This window comes from Leuresthes tenuis, unplaced genomic scaffold (genome assembly GCF_036924035.1).
Source record: "Leuresthes tenuis unplaced genomic scaffold, fLeuTen1.0.hap1 SCAF_1, whole genome shotgun sequence".
Lineage (NCBI taxonomy): Eukaryota > Metazoa > Chordata > Actinopteri > Atheriniformes > Atherinopsidae > Leuresthes > Leuresthes tenuis.
The window spans coordinates 11,451,941-11,472,695 of NW_027325355.1; the positions used below are offsets into that span (position 1 = coordinate 11,451,941).

General features: G+C 43.1%; 1 protein-coding gene across 1 annotated transcript; it reads right to left on the reverse strand.

Moving 5' to 3' along the window:
• Positions 1-16,514: 16,514 nt before the first annotated feature.
• Positions 16,515-20,654, reverse strand: LOC140295536 (protein NLRC3-like). The gene is made up of 4 exons (XM_072379664.1): positions 20,394-20,654; positions 20,024-20,231; positions 18,219-19,733; positions 16,515-16,612 (listed from the first exon to the last, which is right to left on the reverse strand). The coding sequence occupies exons 1-4, from the start codon at positions 20,394-20,396 to the stop codon at positions 16,515-16,517; spliced, it is 1,824 nt and encodes a 607-aa protein (XP_072235765.1). The 5' UTR covers positions 20,397-20,654.
• Between the last annotated feature and the right edge of the window lie 101 nt (positions 20,655-20,755).

Here is a 20,755-nt window from a genome sequence, read left to right on the forward strand (position 1 = left end):
CACACAAGGGGCGCAGGAAACGTTTAGGCTCATCAACCTGGCCATTGAGGAACTGAAAGGTCCCGCTGGGCTGGATGAGAGTGGAGTCAGCCTCTTCAAGACACCTGGTATAAAGACCTGACACTCAAAGTTACAACATTAATACTAGTTCTGTGGCATAAAAAAAGTGTACACAACAATCGGTTTGTGTGTCTGTACGTCATTTGTATTTGCAGTGGCCACTGATGAGATGTGGGCGGCGCAGCAGCGACACCTGGAGTGCATCCAGGATCCTCCAGACATCTACATGTATAGGGTGGCGCGTACAGCGACCATCAACAAAGTGGATGTGCCCTACTACAAATGTCTGCGTGGCAACAACAGCCTGGAAGGATTCCACAAAACTTTGCCCAACATGCTCCCAGGTACACAGGTGTAGTGTGGATATTTATAAAATGTCACACGTGTCACTGTGAGTCATCTCATGTGTTTTATTGTGATGTTCAGGTCCCCACTGCGCAGCCCGGCCCTATCAGCTCTATCTGATAAGTGGCATTGCACGGTGGAATTCTGACCGCCGCTCTGATGCACTGTTTGGGGGAAAAGGACGGCACCACAGAATCTACTCTGCACCGCTTATCGACCACCTCAACACCCGCTGTCTGCAGCTGTTCGGAGAGACTGTGGAGGGAAACTTCCAGGCTCCCGCTGATGTCCCCTCTAATGAGCTGCTGGGGTTGGAATACCTGTTTAGTCAGAGTACAGGAGAATCGGGCCCTTTTTCTCTCGCAGACATCGTGAACGATGGGCCGGATCCAGAGGAGGAGGTGCTTCAGCCTGGGCAGCATGATCCAGATGTGCCAGATGAGGCTTACGAGAGTGAGGTGGAGACCTGTGACAATGCGCTGAGTGCTGAGCTGCCCCACATCCGGCTCTCCAGCAATGAAATTGCTAGTGTTCACCTTCCAGTCTTTGTGAGTAGCTGTTTGTTTGTTGATGTGGATGTACATTTTATTCCAGGAGTTAAAGTCGTTCAACTGCTACGTATGAGCCAGTGTTAGACGAGTTTTCAAATGTTTCCACTTTGCCAGGAGTTAAATTAGACATTAAAACAACAGTTAAACAGTAGCAAAGTATTTAAAGCTTGTGTAGAAGAAGGAAATAATCACTGAGGAAAAAGATTAACAAGTGAATGTGGCAGTGTGCAAAGTCAACATAACGTTACAAAATCTAAAAAACTTGTTTGTTTTTTTTTCTGCCACAAGAGACAGAAGCAGATGAAAAGCAAATAAGACTAGATAAATCACACCTGCAACAGGCATAACATTTGTGTGTCACTGTTTGCACAGGAGGATGTCTGCAGTCCAACTCCTCTTCCTGGCTTTCAGCAGCTGGAAAAGTTCTGCTCTCTTCTGTTGGACATTGGCCTGACAGAGGACAAGCTGTCACTCACCACCAAGCAGAGGAACAATATCCTGGAAGCCTGGAATGCCGTGGAGGAGCACGACAAGCAGCCTCAGCAGTTCAATCAAGTGTACAGGACGCACTGGGGCAACACTCTGTACTGCCGCACTAAAAGAGACGACCTTGTTGATGCTGCTGTGATACAGAAAGTAAAGATGGCCAAACGCTACGCACCAGCACAACAAAACATAAGTGCTCAGCACAACAGGCTAATGTACACACTGGTGAAACTTTTGTGGCTGCATTGTCCTCATGGGTCACGCACCAGTCCGGAGAAGACGACCATCCTGGAGGCATACGAGCGGGTCCAGCACCGAATTTTAGTGGATGACCCTGTTCTCTGCAAAGCTGGCATTCCCCTACCTAAAATAAACGTCAAGACCGTGCGGGACTTCATCCAACACCAAGAGCGGCTTGTCAACATGAAGGCAACAATACAACCATCCACCATCACAAAGATCACCTCCATCTCATCAACAGACCTTCCTCCTGCCCCTCATCAGCCTACAGTCCTCCCTCCACCAGACTACCAGCTGATGAAATATGTGCCCACACCAAGCACTGCCGGGACAAAGGTTTTGAAGGGAAGGTCGGACATAACGATGCCCGTCTCCCGGCCGCACCTAAAAGTGCCACAGCTAATAAGAAAAACCCCGCCACCTCGACCATCACCAGGCCTGTACCGTCCCTGTCTGCATCTACAGCAGCCCTTAAGACTGCAGGACGCTCTTTACGACCCATATCACCTGCCATTCTGGTGACCCCTGTGATAGCTGGTCCCTCTACATCAGTCCTTCCCATCACCTGTGCTATCACCAGCCCTTTGCCCTGCCCTTCTGTATCAGCAGCTCCCTCTGCGATTGCAGGCCCCTCCACACAGACCACAATGGCTGCCCGTCAGGTGATCCCTAAGCCGGCCGATACGCCTGCAACAGCTCCTCCAACTGCGTCCACACCGCCTGATACACACACCACCGGCACGTTGCCCAGCACTGGCGGTCATTTAGCCTGGGCGAGAGCTACGCACTACAAGTGCAAACACCAGGGGCATCCATTAGAAGTTGGAACCAAATTGTCAAGGGTGCAAAATATTCCAGTCTGTACACTCTGTGCCCAACCAACACAGGGACACAGAAGATACAAGAGAAAGACATTCTGCCCCGTAAAGATGATGTCCTCATCAAAAGGTCTGAACAACAGAGTTTATGCTAGCTATGAAGACTTCACCTCTGCTGTAGACAAGTTGGAGGACTTAGATGTAAATATGCCTTAACAATCTGTAAATATTCTGTAATAACTCACTGTACATATAGAAATGATATGTACATAGTAATTGTAAATAGTTTTATATTTTTATAAACGTGATTTTTTCATGTTCAAAGCAACTTTACTGCTGTGTAAAATATCCTATTTGACTTACTGCTGTGTTGTGGTTCACTTCAGTTGATTGAAATTGTTTTTAAATTTTATACAAAGATTTGAATCAAGTTTTAAATTGTAGTGCTTTGATGTCAGCAGCTTAGTATAATAAAACGTTTGAACAAACTACGTGCTTTTCTAATCATTCATACACACATTCATACCCCCAATGATACACTGGGGTTCAGTGTCTTGCCCAAGGACGCTTCGACATGTAGCCCGGGGAAGCCAGAGTCGAACCACCGACCTTCCGATTGGTGGGTGACTGCTCTTCCTCCTGAGCTACAGCCTTGGCAAAGATTAGCACAAAGATTAGAACCAAACACAATTTTTTTAAAATATCTCTGTAGCAAGAACATGAGAAAACGCATGAGAAATGTTGACATCTAACCTTTAATAAAATGCAGAACAATGAAATACAAACAAGTGTAAAGCTAGACTTTACATCAAACTGAAATGATATATTGCTTCTAAAGATGTATGTTTACAAACATACCCACAGCTGGTGCACAGCTACTTTGTGAATTTTAACTTTAAACAAAACATATATGTTCAGTATAATAGAATAAAATGTGTATCTACTTTTAAAAAGATTGCATTTTCAATTCAATTCAGTTTTATTCATATAGCGCCAAATTAAAACAATGTCATCTCAAGGCACTGATATTGTTCTGTATATCAACTCAGAACTGATGCCATATTTATCTTGAACGGTGGGAGATCCGTCCATAGTTCCCAACTATCCCAACAAATTATAAAGCACTTTCAATGATTCTTCAAACATGTGCTACCCACAGAACATTCAGAACAAAAGTCCTGACAAGAGAAGGTGGTAATCCAAAAAGAAGATTTTCAATCTGAACAAGGGAAATTCTTCTGATTGGTAGTTCCTGTTGCTGCTCCCAGGTGAATGTTTTCTTATCTGCCGTAAAATATATTGTTGATTTAAACCAATAATTTATCCGCAGTGTGAATACGTTGGTGAGTCTTTAGGTGAGATAATTGAGTGAAAGCTGTTCCACACTGACCACAGCTATAGGGTTTCTCTCCTGTGTGAATACGTTGATGTGTCTTAAGATGGGAAGATGTAGGGAAAGCTGCCCCACACTGACCACAGCTGTAAGGTTTCTCTCCTGTGTGAATACGTTGGTGTTTCTTAAGATTAGATGATTCAGTGAATGCTGCTCCACACTGACTACAGTTGTAAGGTTTCTCTCCTGTGTGAATACATAGGTGTCTTTTTAGACTGGATAATCGAGCAAAACCTGCTCCACACTGACCACAGCTGTAAGGTTTCTCTCCTGTGTGAATACGTTGGTGTATCTTAAGATAGGAAGATGCAGTGAATGTTGCTCCACACTGACTACAGCTGTAAGGTTTCTGTCCTGTGTGAATACGTTGGTGTATCTTAAGATAGGAAGATGTAGTGAAAGCTGCTCCACACTGACCACAGTTGTATGGTTTCTGTCCTGTGTGAATACGTTGGTGTATCTTAAGATAGGAAGATGCAGTGAATGTTGCTCCACACTGACTACAGCTGTAAGGTTTCTGTCCTGTGTGAATACGTTGGTGTATCTTAAGATAGGAAGATGTTGTGAATGCTGCTCCACACTGACTACAGCTGTATGGTTTCTCTCCCGTGTGAATACGTTGGTGTGTCTTTAGACCAGATAATTTAGTGAAAGCTGCTCCACACTGACCACAGCTGTATGGTTTCTCTCCTGTGTGAATACGTTGGTGTGTCTTAAGATCGGAAGAAGTAGTGAAAGCTGCTCCACACTGACCACAGCTGTAAGGTTTCTCTCCTGTGTGAATACGTTGGTGTTTCTTAAGATTGGAAGATGTAGTGAATGCTGCGCCACACTGACCACAGTTGTAAGGTTTCTCTCCTGTGTGAATATGTTGGTGTGTCTTTAGACTGGATAATCGAGCAAAACCTGCCCCACACTGACCACAGCTATATGGTTTCTTTCCAGTGTGAAGCCTCCGATGACACCTCAGATGTGATGAGCTTTTGAAAACTTTCCCACGGTGTTTACAAGAGTGACATCTGTAGCTCTCTTGGGCTATATGTTTCTGCAATGACAGAGAGGAAGAAGGATTAGATCCTTTTGAAGTTCACACAAAAGATTTCTCTAAGCTAACCAACATATTCTAACTGGACGTGTATAGACCGAGCCACAGGTCTCAATATCTCAGATCAAACATGAATGCTGAGAGTGTGTTTATAAGTGCCCTCAGCTGTCAGCACTGTGCTCTGGTGTGTTCTACACACGTTCAGGTTTTTAAGCAGTAAACTCTTGCTTTTTGCTCTTTCACTAATTATTTTTTGTCATGATGAAATTCTGAAAAGGAACTTGTGCTACAATATTTCTAAATGATAGAATGAAGCACAGTCTTGTCCAAGTTGTTCAGTTAAACACCATGTAGAGGTTGGACTGAAAAAGGTTGATGATCACTGGTTTAAACGAATAAAAGTAACAGTGGTGGTAATACATGACATTCATTACACTATCCCTTTGTTCCAGCTTACAACCCAGAGGTCTGCAGCCATTGAGCTCAACAGCTATCAGGGAAACAGTTTTAACTCAACCTTTGTTTCTTTCTAAAACAACTCTTTACCCTGAGGTAGAGAGATCTACAAACCTGTCATCTAACCATTAAAGACCCAGAAGTATTACCACCACCAGGTTTAATTCATGTAATCCAGAGACTTTAAACACAAACAATGAATATAAGCTCCTGAACCTCTCAAATCTGAAGACTGAGAGCCAGAAAATGTCCCACCACAACAATCTGGCCACTGATTTTCTTCCAGCAGATCATTCAGCCTGCAGCATATTTTCAGTCTAAGCACATCTGTATCAGAGAGGGTAGATGAAACCAGGAAATACTTTGCTGACACTTTTTCCACATTTGAAGTAAAAGCAGAACAAGCGGACGATACACGGAGCCTCGACACTCGTCCTCGTGTCTTTAATGTCCTCCACACTGACCTGTAGCCCGGTGGAACCAGAGGATGAACCGGCTCTGTTCTTAGTGGAGGTGTTTGGATCCTGGTTCTGCTGCTCCATTCTGGTCCTGGTCCTCCGACTGATGGACTCTGTCTGAAACTGTCAGTACATACAATAAGATCCAGCTGTGGCGTGCAGCATGTTAAAGCACACCCACTTTTCTTCTTCTCTTGAAAACCTTTGTGGACAATTTTTAACCATCTAGTCACATTTAATTAAACTTATTACCGTGGTTTTAATTTAAATTCCTGTGAACTTTAAACTGGTTCTTTAAAGACCCACTGAGGTCACAGTTCAAAATATTTGGAGCTTTTTGATCAAATTCAGAAATTTTTTTATAATAAATGTATAATATAATATACTCTGTAGAATGACACCCATTGTGTGCAATAGCCCATAAATCTCATCTGAGTCAGTGTAACATGATCAACTTAAATCATTTTACCACATTAAGACAATGATACTGTTTGAGGAAAGGGTCCCAATATCATCCCAAAGCCTGAAGTTCAGATTTTCTCCGTTTCTAAATTTGTTCTCATTTCCAGAAGCTGTCATGGATCCAGAAAAGTAACAGAGTAATCTCAGATTTGTCACAGGTTAAACTCTGAAGCCTATAGTTCAGCACTCAGGGAGCTTCAGTCTGGACTGAGGCTTGAAACTGAGAAGATGTGATGTTTCAGTGGGGGAATGATCTAGTTCTGTGTGGCGAACAGCACGTCAGCAGGAGCTGTCTGACTGATCTGAGACACTCTGAAGAACATGAAGTGGACCATTTTGAGGCCATCATTTAAATATAAAGGAGTGTTTTAATAACCTACAATCTCCTTTATTTTGATTCTGAAATGATCTTACCTGGTAAACTTAAGTGTCCAGTTGAAGAGTAAAAAGTGATCTTGTGTTGTGGTCAGATCAGAGTATCAGCTCCTAAAAGTTGCACAGATCCTCCTAATAAAGATCATTTTAGCTCCATTTTAACTCCAGATGTTGGCAGGTGGACTTTATGAGTAAAGACATGTACAACCTTTTTATCATGCGGTCAGTCCTTTTTGATATGTGGATAAAAGAAAATATTGGATATGTAAAGGAAACTGAAAACTGAAAAACATGAGACACTTCTGAAGAGGACAGTCACTGTCTTTTAATGGGCTTCTGAGTGTAAATCTGAGAAATCAGACACTGATACTGAACTGTATATTTCTACTGCTCCTGTGATACTTTCCTGGATCACTGACAAATCTATATTATAATGCTATGACTCCTCTTCAAACAACATAAACTCTTAATGTAATTGAAGCATTTATATAGACCATAATTAAATCCCATTTTAAGATTTTAAACCCTAAAACACATTAAACACATCATATCACATGTTTTCACTTCACAGTTTTATCAAAAAGCCAAATGATACCCAGATAAGCTCGGAAAGAACAATTCTAAATTTTACATTGATCATCAATTTTTTAAAATTTTTTAAAACTACAGAAAAAAGTTTAGAAAACTGCAGCTTTAGTGGAAAATGTGTTTAACACACAGCTAAAAGGATAAAGCTCCATTTTATTTGTCCATCTGACCGGCTTATTGAAATCTATAGTTGAGGTTGTGTTTCTGCTTTCTGCTTTGGGTACAACGGTTAGCAGAGCATTAGCATTAGCATTAGCAGGACATGCTAACTGTGAATAGCAGCCAAGTCATTTGAACTTTTTTACTCTTTAGTACATGTTCTGACTGCCCGTGTCCAGGTGCAGGAATCAAACCAATGACACAAAGCACTTTGAAGACATTTCTGCAAATGTTTGACCGCTACATGTATTCTTTTCTGGACTCACCTGCATGCAGCTTCCTGTAGTGATGTTCTGAAATGTGCTGAGGCTTCGAAGCGTGTTTGGAGTAATGGAGGAGACGGTTTACTTCATTTAGGGGAGGAGCCGAAAATGATGACGTCCACAACCTCACCACCCGTCCCAACCACGTGACTGCTTCCGTAAATGCTTCAGATTTTGTCAGATTTATATGCCCGAGTATTAAGCAGAGAAACCCCTCAATCTCCATTTAAGATGTGTTTTTTTTATGGAGAGTTGCAGTCAGTTCACTTTTTGAGTTTTGATAGTTTGGATACTCGAGTTTGGATAGCGTTAATGTAATTTGGAGATAGTTTGGGGAGTTAAGTGAGAGAGAGATAGTTTTGAGATTAGGGAGAGTGAGGAGAGAAGGATAGGTAAGAGGATGGAGCCAGCTAGGAAGAGGAAGATTTCCCCCGTGTGAGAATATTTTGATTTGATATGTCCTGTTAAGGTAAAGCTTAATCTAACATATTTCAGATGCATTAGGTTTGCTGATCAAGAACTGTATTTTCACTGTTTCTTAATGTATTCATAGGTGAGGTGTTTACTGTGTTCCAAGGAGTTGGGGTAAAGCAGCAGGGGGTCTCTCAAACCTGGTGTAGAAGGTGTTGAGATCGTCAGCTAGTCCGGGGGAGGGGGCGACCCCAGGGCTTCTACCTTTGTAGTGTCTGATGGTTCTGAGGGGACTCCACACAACTGCAGGGTCGTTGGTGCCTGAATCACTCTCCAGTCTGGCTCTATAGTCCTCTTTAGCATTTTTGATGGCCTTCTTGAGGCCCTGTCTGGCCAGTCTGAATGTGTCCATGTCACCCTCTCTGTACGCCTGCTCTTTCCGGCGCCTGAGCTCTCTGAGCTGCTTGGAGAACCAGGGCTTTTGGTTATTGTGCCTTGTGATGGTTTTGGTTGGGAGGCAGACCTGCTCACAGAAGCTGATGCAGGAACATACAGTGTCAGAAAAGCTGCCGTCGTCATCCTCAGGGCCCCTCAGTGACTCCCAGTCAGTAGACTCCATGCAGTCCTGAAGCCTGTCCCTTGCCTCTGGAGTCCACCTCCTTGCTGTAGTCCTGGATGGTTTGGCCCTTCTCAGTTGCTGCCTGTATGTGGGGACCATCTGTATGATGCAGTGGTCGGAGTGTCCAAGGGCAGCGTGGGGGATGGAGCGGTATGAGGGTTTTATGGTGGAGTAGAAGTGGTCCAGTGTGTTGCTGTCCTGCATGGCGCATGTCACCAGCTGTTTGGAGCTCGTCAGTTCCTGGGAGAGGTTACATGAGTTGAAATCTCTCATCACAAGAACTATCAAATTTGGCTGAGAGGTGGAGAAAGGAGCTGCTGAATCCTTGTTGAACGTGTTCACAGATGTACTTAGTTCACTTTTCTGATCACGTTAAGACCAGATGTGAACAGCCCCAGGGTGCCGTTAGAACCACTGTGTGTCATTCATTACTGTAAAAACTGTGCATCATCCTTTCCTCTTTCTTTATTCCAAGATCTTCTTCTCCACTTCAGCTTTTGGCTAAATCTAAACACAGCTCACATGTCTTTGGACATTAATAACATAGATCACAGTGACATATGCAACACTTCAGATAAGCAGCTGCCCCAGTATAATTACAGATGGTTAAAATCATTGTTATTTTATAATATTCTTTCATGAACTGTGAGAAGCATTACACAGAGGGTTCATCTCCAAAGCAGGAGTTTTGGTCTGTCTGCAGCCTTTTTATTTTCGTGTCAATGACCAGTTTAGCAGGTGTGTCCCTCAGAGGAGCTGGAGGCAGCTGTTCAGGGCTACTTTTTTAGAAGAAGGTTTACTGATTGGAAAGGGGGCTCCTCACGGTGACACTTTGTGGGTAAGAGCCTGAATAAGGGCAACTTCTTCTTCTTCTTGGTTCTTGAAGACGTTTCATCTCTCACCTGAAAGGATTATTCAGTTTTAAACTAGTTGGTGGGAGTATGGACTTCTAAGCATCAGAGTGGTCTTTTACACCAACACGTTGTGCTACATTCAGTTCTTCACTGGCGAGGTTTCAATCTGAAGTTCCCTTAGATCAAATATGTCCACAACCACACAGATGCAAACAGAAACGTATTCAGACAGAAATATTAACCACTGTAATGAGGTGTAGACTTATTTATTGACCTCCTTGCTTTGTTCACAGAAAATTTCAAGAGTATTTTTCTCTCTCATGATCTAACTTTTCTCCGTCTGTGATATTGGCTTTTTTAGCGTGAGGTAAAAAGGATCCACAGGAGTCTGGAGGATGGACACAAATACAGGGAAATGAGAGGTATGCCTGACTGCACTGGGATGTTGTTTCCTCACCTGTGAGTCACTTTGGATCAAAGCATCTGCTAAATGACTAAATGGAAATGACATTAATGTCCATGATGACTGTACAGAAACATTCCAACAGAACTGTGTATATGAGCTATCTTTGTAGAAACTGGATGTTTCAGGCTGTTAGTCTCAGTTGTTTCCCAGATATTTGCCACATAGCTCGCTGTGAAAGCTGCCTTATACTTAACATGTAGAGATATAAAACCGTGGAGCTGATGGATCTAAAAGTGACATGAAATCATTTAAAGATGATTGTTATTTCAGTGTCAGGGGAAGGAAATCATATCACTATCAGCACATAATGAATGTCCTTGTGTAAATGCTTTGAGAAACGTGTTGAGCATCATGCCCTCACTGTGCATGTGTTCTGTTTCTGAGCTGTAATGTGGTACAAAGACTTCACATGAATTTAGGAAGTTTTCCTGCTCCTGTCTCAGTCTCAGTGCACTCTGGATTCATCCTCTGGGAAGCAGAAACATCCACAGGAAACTAATGAATATCTGTCCAACAAAATCAGCGTCCTGATAAGCTGCTGCTAGAAGGACAAAATCCTGACCTTAGATCAGTCCAAGATCTGTCTTTTAAAATGGAATAAAGTGAAATGATGTGGTGAAATCTGCTGAAAGCTGTGAAACAACAAGTGCTGCTGGAAGTGTTTTCATGAAGAGCTCATTAAACTTTTTAAAGGAGGAATGGACTTTATTCCAGCAGCAGCTGGGACATGTGGGAAAGGATCACAGTGTTCATACTGTACATATCTGAGAACATCCACAGGAAGACACTTTATCATTTACATGCTGATTCTGATCAGTGATGACATCACAAGAAGTGATGTCATCACTGATTATGACCTCACAGTTCTGCATGACATCATAGTGGAAACATGTCATCAAAGGACATGACATCACTGTAGTTTATAAAAGCCTGAAAGACAAACCGCCTGAAAAACAACACTTACTTAAAAAGTCCTTTTTGAGTCAAACCAAAATATCCTCTCCTGCACTTCTGTGGGGTGACAGAGTAGATGAAGAGATTCTGGAGAATGAGTCTGAGGGTTTCTACATATTTCCCTTTGAAAGTGGCAAAGAGGAAAGTTCTGAGGAAGCCGCCAACAGGCCAGAAGCTGTAACACCGAGCTCAGAAAACGCTCAATCCCAGGTCTCTGCTGTTTCCAAGACACCCAACAAAGAAAATATCCTGTTGTTAAACGAGCAGTCAGAGGTCTCTGCTGCTCCTGTGACTTGTGCAGACTCAAAAGTTCTCAACTTTTTGGAATATGCAGATTATATAAAGTACTGTGGTCAAAAGTCTTAAAACACACCTCATTCCTTAATGTTTTGCCAGGATTCTGTTATTTATTTAAGTAGTCTTCAGGAATAGTTCTCCAGGCTCCTTGAAGGACATCCCAAAGCTCTTCTTTGGATGTCGGCTGCCTTTTGTTCTGTTCTCTGTCAGATGATCCCACACTGCTTCAATAATGTTAAGGTCCAGGCTCTGGGGAGGATTCATGCCTCCATAAGACCTGTTGCCACTGATTTTCAGTCCACTTCTTGTGTCATTTGGCATAGCTCAGCCTTTTCTCCCTGTTTCCCTTCCTTAAGAACGGCTTCTTGACAGCCACCCTTCCATGGAGACCATTTCTGATGAGGCTTGGGCCAACAGTAGATGGATCAGCTGAAGGTCCAGATGCATCTCTCAGGTCCTGTGTCAGGTTTTGCTGGTCCATCCCTTGGGTTAGGAGCCTTTTTTTCTGCTTGAATCATTCATAGGTCAGAGTTAAGTGACCTTAAAAACACATTCCTCTGAAAATGCTCAGGTACCAGGACTGGACGGAAAATGTCCAAAGAAAAACTCCTTCAGAAAGCTGGAGAACTATTGATCAGGACCACTTTAAAGAAGACAGGACAGTAAGAAAGAAATGAGGCTGGATCAGGAGTTTGTAATGAAACTAATTTCCACTGTTTTGCCTTTTAATGCGATGCGATACAACCCTTATTAAACAAGTTTAATCCAAATGCTGATTTTTGCTGTAAAATACTCCTGAATACTAAATACTCTGAGAAGTGTTGTGCAAGTTCAAACTTAAACTTGTTCAAGGCTGAGTTCAGTCTTCTTTCCCTCTTTTATAGCTGGCATCTGTTTTAGGACGCCACTTTCCATCAGTTTCTGTTGTGCTGGCTGATGTGGGAGTGTTGCTGTGTGCTTCCAAACATATCTATAACTACACATGTCTGGAACTATCCAAATGCATTTGTATATATGGTGTTTCCGCCCGTGTCTGGTGCAGAAATCATAGCACAGTCTGTGGCTTTCACCTGAGTGAGCATCAGTTTTATGGGGAGCCGAGGTTAACACGAAGCAGCAGAAGCCACCAAACAAGCAACCGAACCACCATCTCTGCACCACTTTGAGAAGAGATTATTTACATCTGTAGGATGCTAAATGTAAAGTGAATTGCTTTATGATGAATGATATCAGTTAATAATGTGGCTCAAGCAGAGCTTGGATGATAAGAATGGTTTTATGAACTTCTGAGGAATAAGTTGTATTTAAATGAGCAATAACTGTCTGATCTAAAATGCACTCAGATAAAGATCAAGTCCATGCATTCATTCAAGCTGTGTTTATACCACATTAAAAAGGATCATGAACTAAACGTTTCCAATCAGCTGAGTCCTCATTTCACCTTCGTCAGTTCAAAACTGACAGAAAATACAAACTCCATGCACAAACACTGCTTTAGATTGATTTCAGAGGTGAAACTGCTGCAGCTGCTGGTCAGAAAGAAGCAACCTGAACCTGAGTCCGCTTCAAAGTAGGTTTCACTCTCTACTTTAAACTTCTAGAAAGACATAGCAGTGTAGAAGTTTGTATTTTGGGGATTTTATGTTACTTTTGGCTTGTTTTTAATCTGTTAGTATTAATATATCTGTATGTGATACTTTTTTTTAAAATTCTCTATTTGGTGCAGCTAACATGAACATGACAGATCAGCATGATGATCAGCTGTCATTTCACATCTTTATGGTCCCACCAGAGGACAACAAAGCGTGAACCATCTGTACTTAAACTGTAATCTGACCTTGAAGACTCTTTGTATTTGTTAGTTCCACATTTGACCCTAATCAGTGTAAAATTAAAACATTTTAACAGCCTTAAAACATATTTAAAGTGGCTAATTGTTAGTTCTGCCAAAGCTATGGTACCTGGTTCTGGTTGTGGGTCCTGGTCCTGGCTGTGGCTCTGTGGTTGGGTGCTTTCAGCTCTCAGTCTGGTGTGTTTGAAGGTTTCTGCCCAGTTTTCCCTCCTCATGCCTGATCTGAGCTCTCAGCTGCTGTTTTTCACAGCAGGACGACACTCGACTTCATGAGGCTGCTAAAACAGCAGCTTCATTGTTTTAGTGACGTTTCCAGTCCAGTTGGTTGCGGGACAGACATCAGACCGCTCAGAAAAACACAACCGCTGTGAGAGAAAGATTTTCACCTTTGCAACATTTTGCTTTGTACCTCTTAAAAACTAATGTGTTGAATGTTTGCAGCAGGAAAACCAAGAATATTGTCAACTCTTAAATATCTAAATAACATCAGTGATTAAACATCAGTGTCTGGATCATCACACGTGCGCGACCTTCCAGCTGTTTTTCAGCTTCCAGGAAATCTGGTCTGTGATGGATCCTGATAGAAAAGCATGACTCAGTTATTTCAGAATAAAACTCTCTGCAGAAACAAGTTTTGTTTTAACGGAGAGGTGGAAGATTTACACATTTAATGGGGTAAATAACTCCAGTCAGATATCAATATATGATCCAAATCTTCAACAATCAAACAAACAACAATGTAGTAACATCTCTGTGAAACATCAGCATCAGATTCATTGAATCATTTACGCTTTAAGGAAGCACGGCTGCATTTAGATTGAAGTTCAGCTATATTATTGTGAATAATTAACAGAGAAGACAGACAGGAAACAGAACAGATATAATGAAAACAATATTTTGAATAGATAACACCATATTAACACAAACACTCAGTTCTGCTGCTTTCTTTATATGATCCATGTTTTTTTAAAAGCTTTTGCAACACAAACTAAAACACATTTGAATAGAAAGACACATCCACCCCCCACCCCCCCCCCCCCACCCCCCCAACAATTTGACCCAATTTTCTGAGGTCTTAGTGAGATGTATGAGACAGGCTTTGGGTCAAACTCTCTGCTGGTGTCATCACAGAGTCATCACACCTATGACAAGTTAACCAGGAAGAAAGTTTTCGAACAGAACTCGACTGTCTCTGACAGAACTGAGTAATTCTATCAGTTTAAACCAGAGTCCCTAAACATTGGAGCAGAATCAGTGAAGATCTGTCAGCAGGTTGGAAATTCATCTTGGCTGATTGCAGCTCAGTGATTCCTCTCTGATATCACAGTTTGTCACATGTGCAGCAAACTAACTGCAGCTGACATGAACTGAATGGTCTCAGTTGAAGTGAGCTGCAGAGAAACACAACATACTGATATTCAGTGTGAAGCTTTGACTGGAAACACACAGAAAAACAACATCCTGGAAGAATGGCAGCTTCCATCTTTAAAGGACTGGAAGAGGAAGAAGTTTCCAAGGAGTCATTTAGAAGAGTTTCAAACAGAAAGTGACTGAATCCATGAATCTGAAAAGGTGTTTCTGAGTGAAAGAGACAGACATGTACAGACTGAACTATCTGTTCAACAGTGATTCTCTGACAGGAGGAAACTCTTTATACTCAACACAGAGACAACCAGGAAACAGGTGACCAGACTGTAAATCCAGGATGCAGAGGTTCCTCAGTGAATGTGGTGTTGAAGGTGTGGAGGTGGATCAGTGTGTCAGAGGAGACTCTGTAGAAGGACAGAGTGCCAGCAGGACGGTCCACATACACTGCTGCTCTGTTAGAGACAGAGGAGGAGGAGGAGGAGGAGGAGGAGATGTGTGTTCCTCTGTTATTGTGAAAGACAGAGTAACCTCCATCAGAGCACCTCAGACTCCAGGACTGATCATTGTATCCAAACAAACAGTCTTCTCCTCTCCTTCTGATTCCTCTGTAACTCACTGATATATAAACCTTTCCTCTCCACTCGACCTCCCAGTAACAGCGACCAGTCAGAATATTTCTACACAGCAGCTGATGACACCAGTCATCAAATCTGTCTGGATGATCAGGATATGACGGATCCTCTTTCACACATGTCACCTTCCTGTTGTTGTCAGACAGTTTCAGGTTTCTGTTCACTGTGTTTGTGTCGATTGTGAGTTGACAGGAATCTGATGGAGAGAACAAACACAATCCAGCTGCAGTTATTGATCTATCATCTGTGCACTTTGATCAATGAGTGATGTGACAGTGTGAAGATGGTTGGATGTCATGAATCAGATGAAGAACACACTCACACTTCCTCAGACCTGGTGTCAACCATCGTTCTCCAGCAGGCTCCACCCTGAAAGGAGGAGGGGGTCAGAGCAGCACAGAGTCTCTTTCAGCATGCAAACATGAACATTACATGGCTCTCACACACACATTGTTCCACACTGAGAAAGGAACAGTCCAACATCTGGATACATCCACTGGAATGGAGCATCTGAAAACTAGAATGAAAGCTATTTGATCAACACTGAAACGTACAAAACTCCTTTCAATCATCTCTGCACAGCAGATTATGGACTCATGCAGAGATGCTTTCATTATTTGATTTATCTCAGAAAAAGGAGGAAAGAAAAGAAAGTGAATAAAGAGAAGAACGATGGATGGAAGGAAATCTTTCTGAGCTCATTCTGAAGTTTAAAAGCACCAAATGTCTTCTGCAGTCAGATTATGGAGATGAAGTTTCTGTCTCTGAATTCAATTCTTCAAGTTTGGAAGAATTTTCACTTTGATTTTTCCCTCATTTCTGAATCCAAATATGAGCTTTAAGAATTCTAATGAAACCACTTCAGTTTCTGACATCATGGGCTCTCCTGATGGTCACATTGTTTCTGCTGACTCCTCCTCTCAGTATGTTTCAGGGCAGCCAAACATCCAGATCCTTTCTCAGACCCATTGGTCCATCTGAATGCTGCACAGCCAGCCAGGGGAAGACATTCATCTAGAAAAGTTAGACTAGAAACACTCCCCTCATCCCACCCTCCACACTGAACATTAAAGGCTCAGAATAAGATCAGAGGAGAATCTATAGTCATTGGAAGTATATCAGCTGCCAGGTGTTGTGATTTTATTGATCAGAATCCCTCATTTATTTCAGCCTGATCACTTTTCAGGAATCTGAAACAGACTGAAAAGCCTCCAGCCTCTTCCTCTCCTTCCCCCAGTGTCCCTCTCTTCCTGTTTCTCTGGAATTCCTTGGATAGTGTTTATTGGATTGTCCCCCACCTTTTTTTCCTTTTCTTCCTCCCAGCCAGAGATGGGATGAAGAACAACCAAACACAGCTCCAGTTCAACTTTGTTCTACTTGGTTCTCATCTGGAAGGACGGTCAGAACCACAGAAGGGCAGAACTCTTTGGACCTGGTACTGTGTGGCTCTGTCAGTAAGTCTGATATCAAGTCATGTGGAGCTCAGAGGATTGTTGAAGTTTGCTCTGGTGGCTTTATCTCTGAGCTGAAACACATCCAGTTCCACACACTGTTCTTTGAATGTGTTGGAGCTGTCAGAGAGCCGGTCCAGCTGAAGATCCCCCATGTGGGCGTATGGAGTGAGGGACACAGGTCTAATCCACATGTGCACATTTCCAGATGTACGGTGAACATGGTTTTATAAATCTTTGTGCTAAGCTAGGCTAACATGTCCTGGACCCATCTCTGTATCTGATCCAGGGTCAGAGGACCAACAGACACTTCTCACTGTTGTTCCAGCAGATGTTCTCCTTGGAGACCTCCTCCACAAATATCTGCTGTTTCTGTTCAACCAGAGTTTCTGCTGTGAGCAAAGGAAAAAGGCTCCTACATGTGTGATTGTTCATGTAACACTCAGCAGGAAGCAAAAACACAGGGCTGAGTGCAGGACAGAGAACATGTTTCCAGCTCTTCCTCCTCTATCAGACATTGTGTGTGGCTACAGCAGGCCTCTCCATACCTGAGTTTATGTGGATCCTTCAGTGCAGCCGTCAGCAGCTTCACTCCTGAGTCTCCTGGATGGTTGTAGCTCAGGTCCAGCTCTCTCAGATGGGAGGGGTTGGAGGTCACAGCTTCAGCCAGAGAAGCACAGCCTTCCTCTGTGATCAGACAGCCTGACAGGCTGCAGACACACAAAACAACACAGAAACTCTGAGAGAACTGCTCTGAAACTGAAGCTGAATGTCATCAAACGTTCAGAGAAACTGGAACTGTCTCACGTTACTGACTTTGTGTCTTTGTGCTAAGCTAGGCTAACATGTCCTGGACCCATCTCTGTATCTGATCCAGGGTCAGAGGACCAACAGACACTTCTCACTGTTGTTCCTGCAGATGTTCTCCTTGGAGACCTCCTCCACAAATATCTGCTGTTTAGGCCTCTGAACTCTTTATGCTGTCAGAGGCCTAAAGCTGCTGTAACAATCATACAAAGACCATCCACAGGTGTTCTGTCAGCTGTTTATAAAAACAGTTTGATGAATCCTGACCTGAGTGTTTCCAGTCTGCAGTTTGGATTCTTCAGTCCAGCAGACAACTGCCTCACCCCTGAATCCTGCAGGTTGTTGTTACTCAGGTCCAGTTCTGTCAGACTGGAGGACTGGGAGCTGAGAGCTGAGGACAGAGCTGCACATCCTTCATCTGAGAGGTTACAGCTACTCAGTCTGAGGAGGGAATAATGAGATAAGCAATAATCTGTGACTTTCTCTCCTATAAAAACAACTGCAGTATATTCATACATATCCCTCTATATCTGTGCTTACAGAGCTTTGCTGGAGGCTTTGACCACTGGCAACAGCCTCAGAAGAGCCTCCTCTGAAGCAGAGTATTTCTTCAGGTCAAACACATCCAGATCTTTTCCTGATGACAGTAAGATGAAGACCAGAGCTGACCACTGAGCAGGAGACAGTTTATCTGTGGAGAGACTTCCTGAACTCAGGGACTGTTGGATCTGCTCCACTAGAGAACGATAATTCAGTTCATTCAGACAGTGGAACAGATTGATGCTTCTCTCTGCAGACAGACTCTCACTGATCTTCTTCTTGGTGTAATCAACTGTTTCCTGATTGGTCTGTGAGCTACTTCCTGTCTGTGTCAGCAGGCCTCGTAGGAGACTCTGATTGGTCTGCAGTGAAAGACCCAGGAGGAAGCGGAGGAACAGGTCCAGGTGTCCATTTGGACTCTGTAAGGCCTTGTTCACAGCACTCTGGAAGAAGAGAGTCTCTTTTAGTGTTTCAGACTCCTGAGACTTTGATTGTTCTTCCATCAGGTTGACTCCAGAGTTGATGAAGGTCAGATGGACATGAAGAGCAGCCAGAAACTCCTGAACACTCAGATGGATGAAGCAGAACACCTTCTCCTGGTACAGCCCTCTCTCCTCTATAAAGATCTGTGTGAACACTCCTGAGCACACTGAGGCTGCTGAGATATCGATGCCACACTCTGTCAGGTCTGATTCATAGAAGATCAGGTTTCCTTTCTGCAGCTGCTCAAAAGCCAGTTTTCCCAGAGACTCAATCATCTTCCTGCTCTCTGGACTCCAGTGTGGATCTGTCTCAGCTCCTCCATCATACTTGACCTTCTTCACTTTGGCCTGAACCACCAGGAAGTGGATGTACATCTCAGTCAGGGTCTTGGGCAGCTCTCCTCCCTCTCTGGTTTTCAACACATCCTCCAGAACTGTAACAGTGATCCAGCAAAAGACTGGGATGTGGCACATGATGTGGAGGCTTCGTGATGTCTGGATGTGGGAGATGATCCTGCTGGCCTGCTTCTTATCTCTCAATCTCTTCCTGAAGTACTCCTCCTTCTGTGGGTCAGTGAACCCTCTGACCTCTGTTACCATGCCAACACAGTCAGGAGGGATCTGATTGGCTGCTGCAGGTCGTGTGGTTATCCAGAGGCGAGCTGAGGGAAGCAGTTTCCCCCTGATGAGGTTTGTCAGCAGCACATCCACTGAGGTGGACTCTGTAACATCAGTCAGGGGCTCCTTGTTGTGGAAGTCCAGAGGAAGTCGACACTCATCCAGACCGTCAAAGATGAACACAACCTGGAACTCTTCAAAGCTGCAGATTCCTGCTTCTTTGGTTTCAGTAAAGAAGTGATGAACAAGTTCCACCAAGCTGAACTTTTTCTCTTTCAGCACATTCAGCTCTTTGAAAGTGAATGGAAACATGAACTGGATGTCCTGGTTGGCTTTGCCTTCAGCCCAGTCCAGAGTGAACTTCTGTGTTAAGACTGTTTTCCCAATGCCAGCCACTCCCTTTGTCATCACTGTTCTGATTGGTTCATCTCTTCCAGGTGGGATTTTAAAGAGGTCTTCTTGTCTGATGGTTGTTTCTGCTCTGCCTGCTTTCCTGGATGCTGTTTCAATCTGTCTGACCTCATGTTCATCATTGACCTCTCCAGTCCCTCCCTCTGTGATGTAGAGCTCTGTGTAGATCTGATTCAGAAGGGTTGGGTTTCCTGCTTTAGAAATCCCCTCAAACACACACTGGAACTTCTTCTTCAGAGCAGATTTTTGTCTGCAAACTGGGTCAAAAAGTTCTAAATAAACATGACAAATAAGATCAGTTAATACAATACACAGAAAATCTTCAAACTTTTCATTTCTCTGAGAGAGTGAGTATTTATATATATATATAAATATTGTAATGTATATAATACATATAATATTATATATAAATGTTCTGAATGAAGACAACAAATAACATCAGTAAATAAACATTTCAACCCTGTAAAGAATGAGTATTTGAACATCTGTTGTTTTGTGTGTTGAGACATCAGTAAATGTGTCATTTATCCAGCAGGTTAAATCTTTAGAGAAATCCTCTTACTGCTCTGCAGGCGGTCAGCCAGCTCCTCCTGCTTCATTCTCCTCAGGAAGTGAACTGTGATCTTCACTAATGCCTCTCTGCTGCTCCTCTGCTCTTCATCCTCATCCTCCCTCTGACTCTCTAAGCATTCTGGGTAATCTGGAGTCAGAACCTTCTGGATCTTCTTCAGCTCCTCCTTCACAAAAGTGAGCATGTTGTCCTCCAGCAGCTGGAACAGAATACTATATGAATGAGCCAATCAGACTGAAGTCATGGAGCCAAACATTAGATCCATGTTGGACACACTGACAATCCACTGGTCTACAAAGTGCAGCATGGAGATGACTGTGAACAGAACAGATGGAAAAGTAGTTGTTGTACATGTACAGACCATAAATATGGAGTCCAGCTGTGTTTGATGCTGCTGGGCAGACTGACCACTGGGAACCTCTGAGCTCTGCTGGTCCACTCTGTGGAGGAATCATGAAGAATGAGCTCACATTCTGTCTGTCCACACAGAGACAAACACAAGGTAAAGCTCCATGAAGTGATGTGTGGATGTGAACAGTGAACGCAGCCATAAACCAGCTGATTAACTCTGAAGCTGCACATCATCAGCATTTGTGTTCCAGAAGATAAGACCTCAGTGTGTTTCTAATAGTGGGAATAAAAGGATATTTCTGAAAGTCTCATAAAATATTCAGAGACATCAAGAACTGATCCAAGTCTCAAGTAATTCAGCTGAAAACTGGT

Excerpts from the sequence above, each read along its gene's own strand:
- LOC140295536 (XM_072379664.1), bottom strand. Across the intron at positions 19,734-20,023 it reads GGCTGACCGCCTGCAGAGCA|AACTTTTTGACCCAGTTTGC; the intron begins GTAAGAGGATTT and ends ATGTTTATTTAG. Across the intron at positions 16,613-18,218 it reads TTACACCAAGAAGAAGATCA|ACTTACTGACAGAGCCACAC; the intron begins GTGAGAGTCTGT and ends ACTTGATATCAG.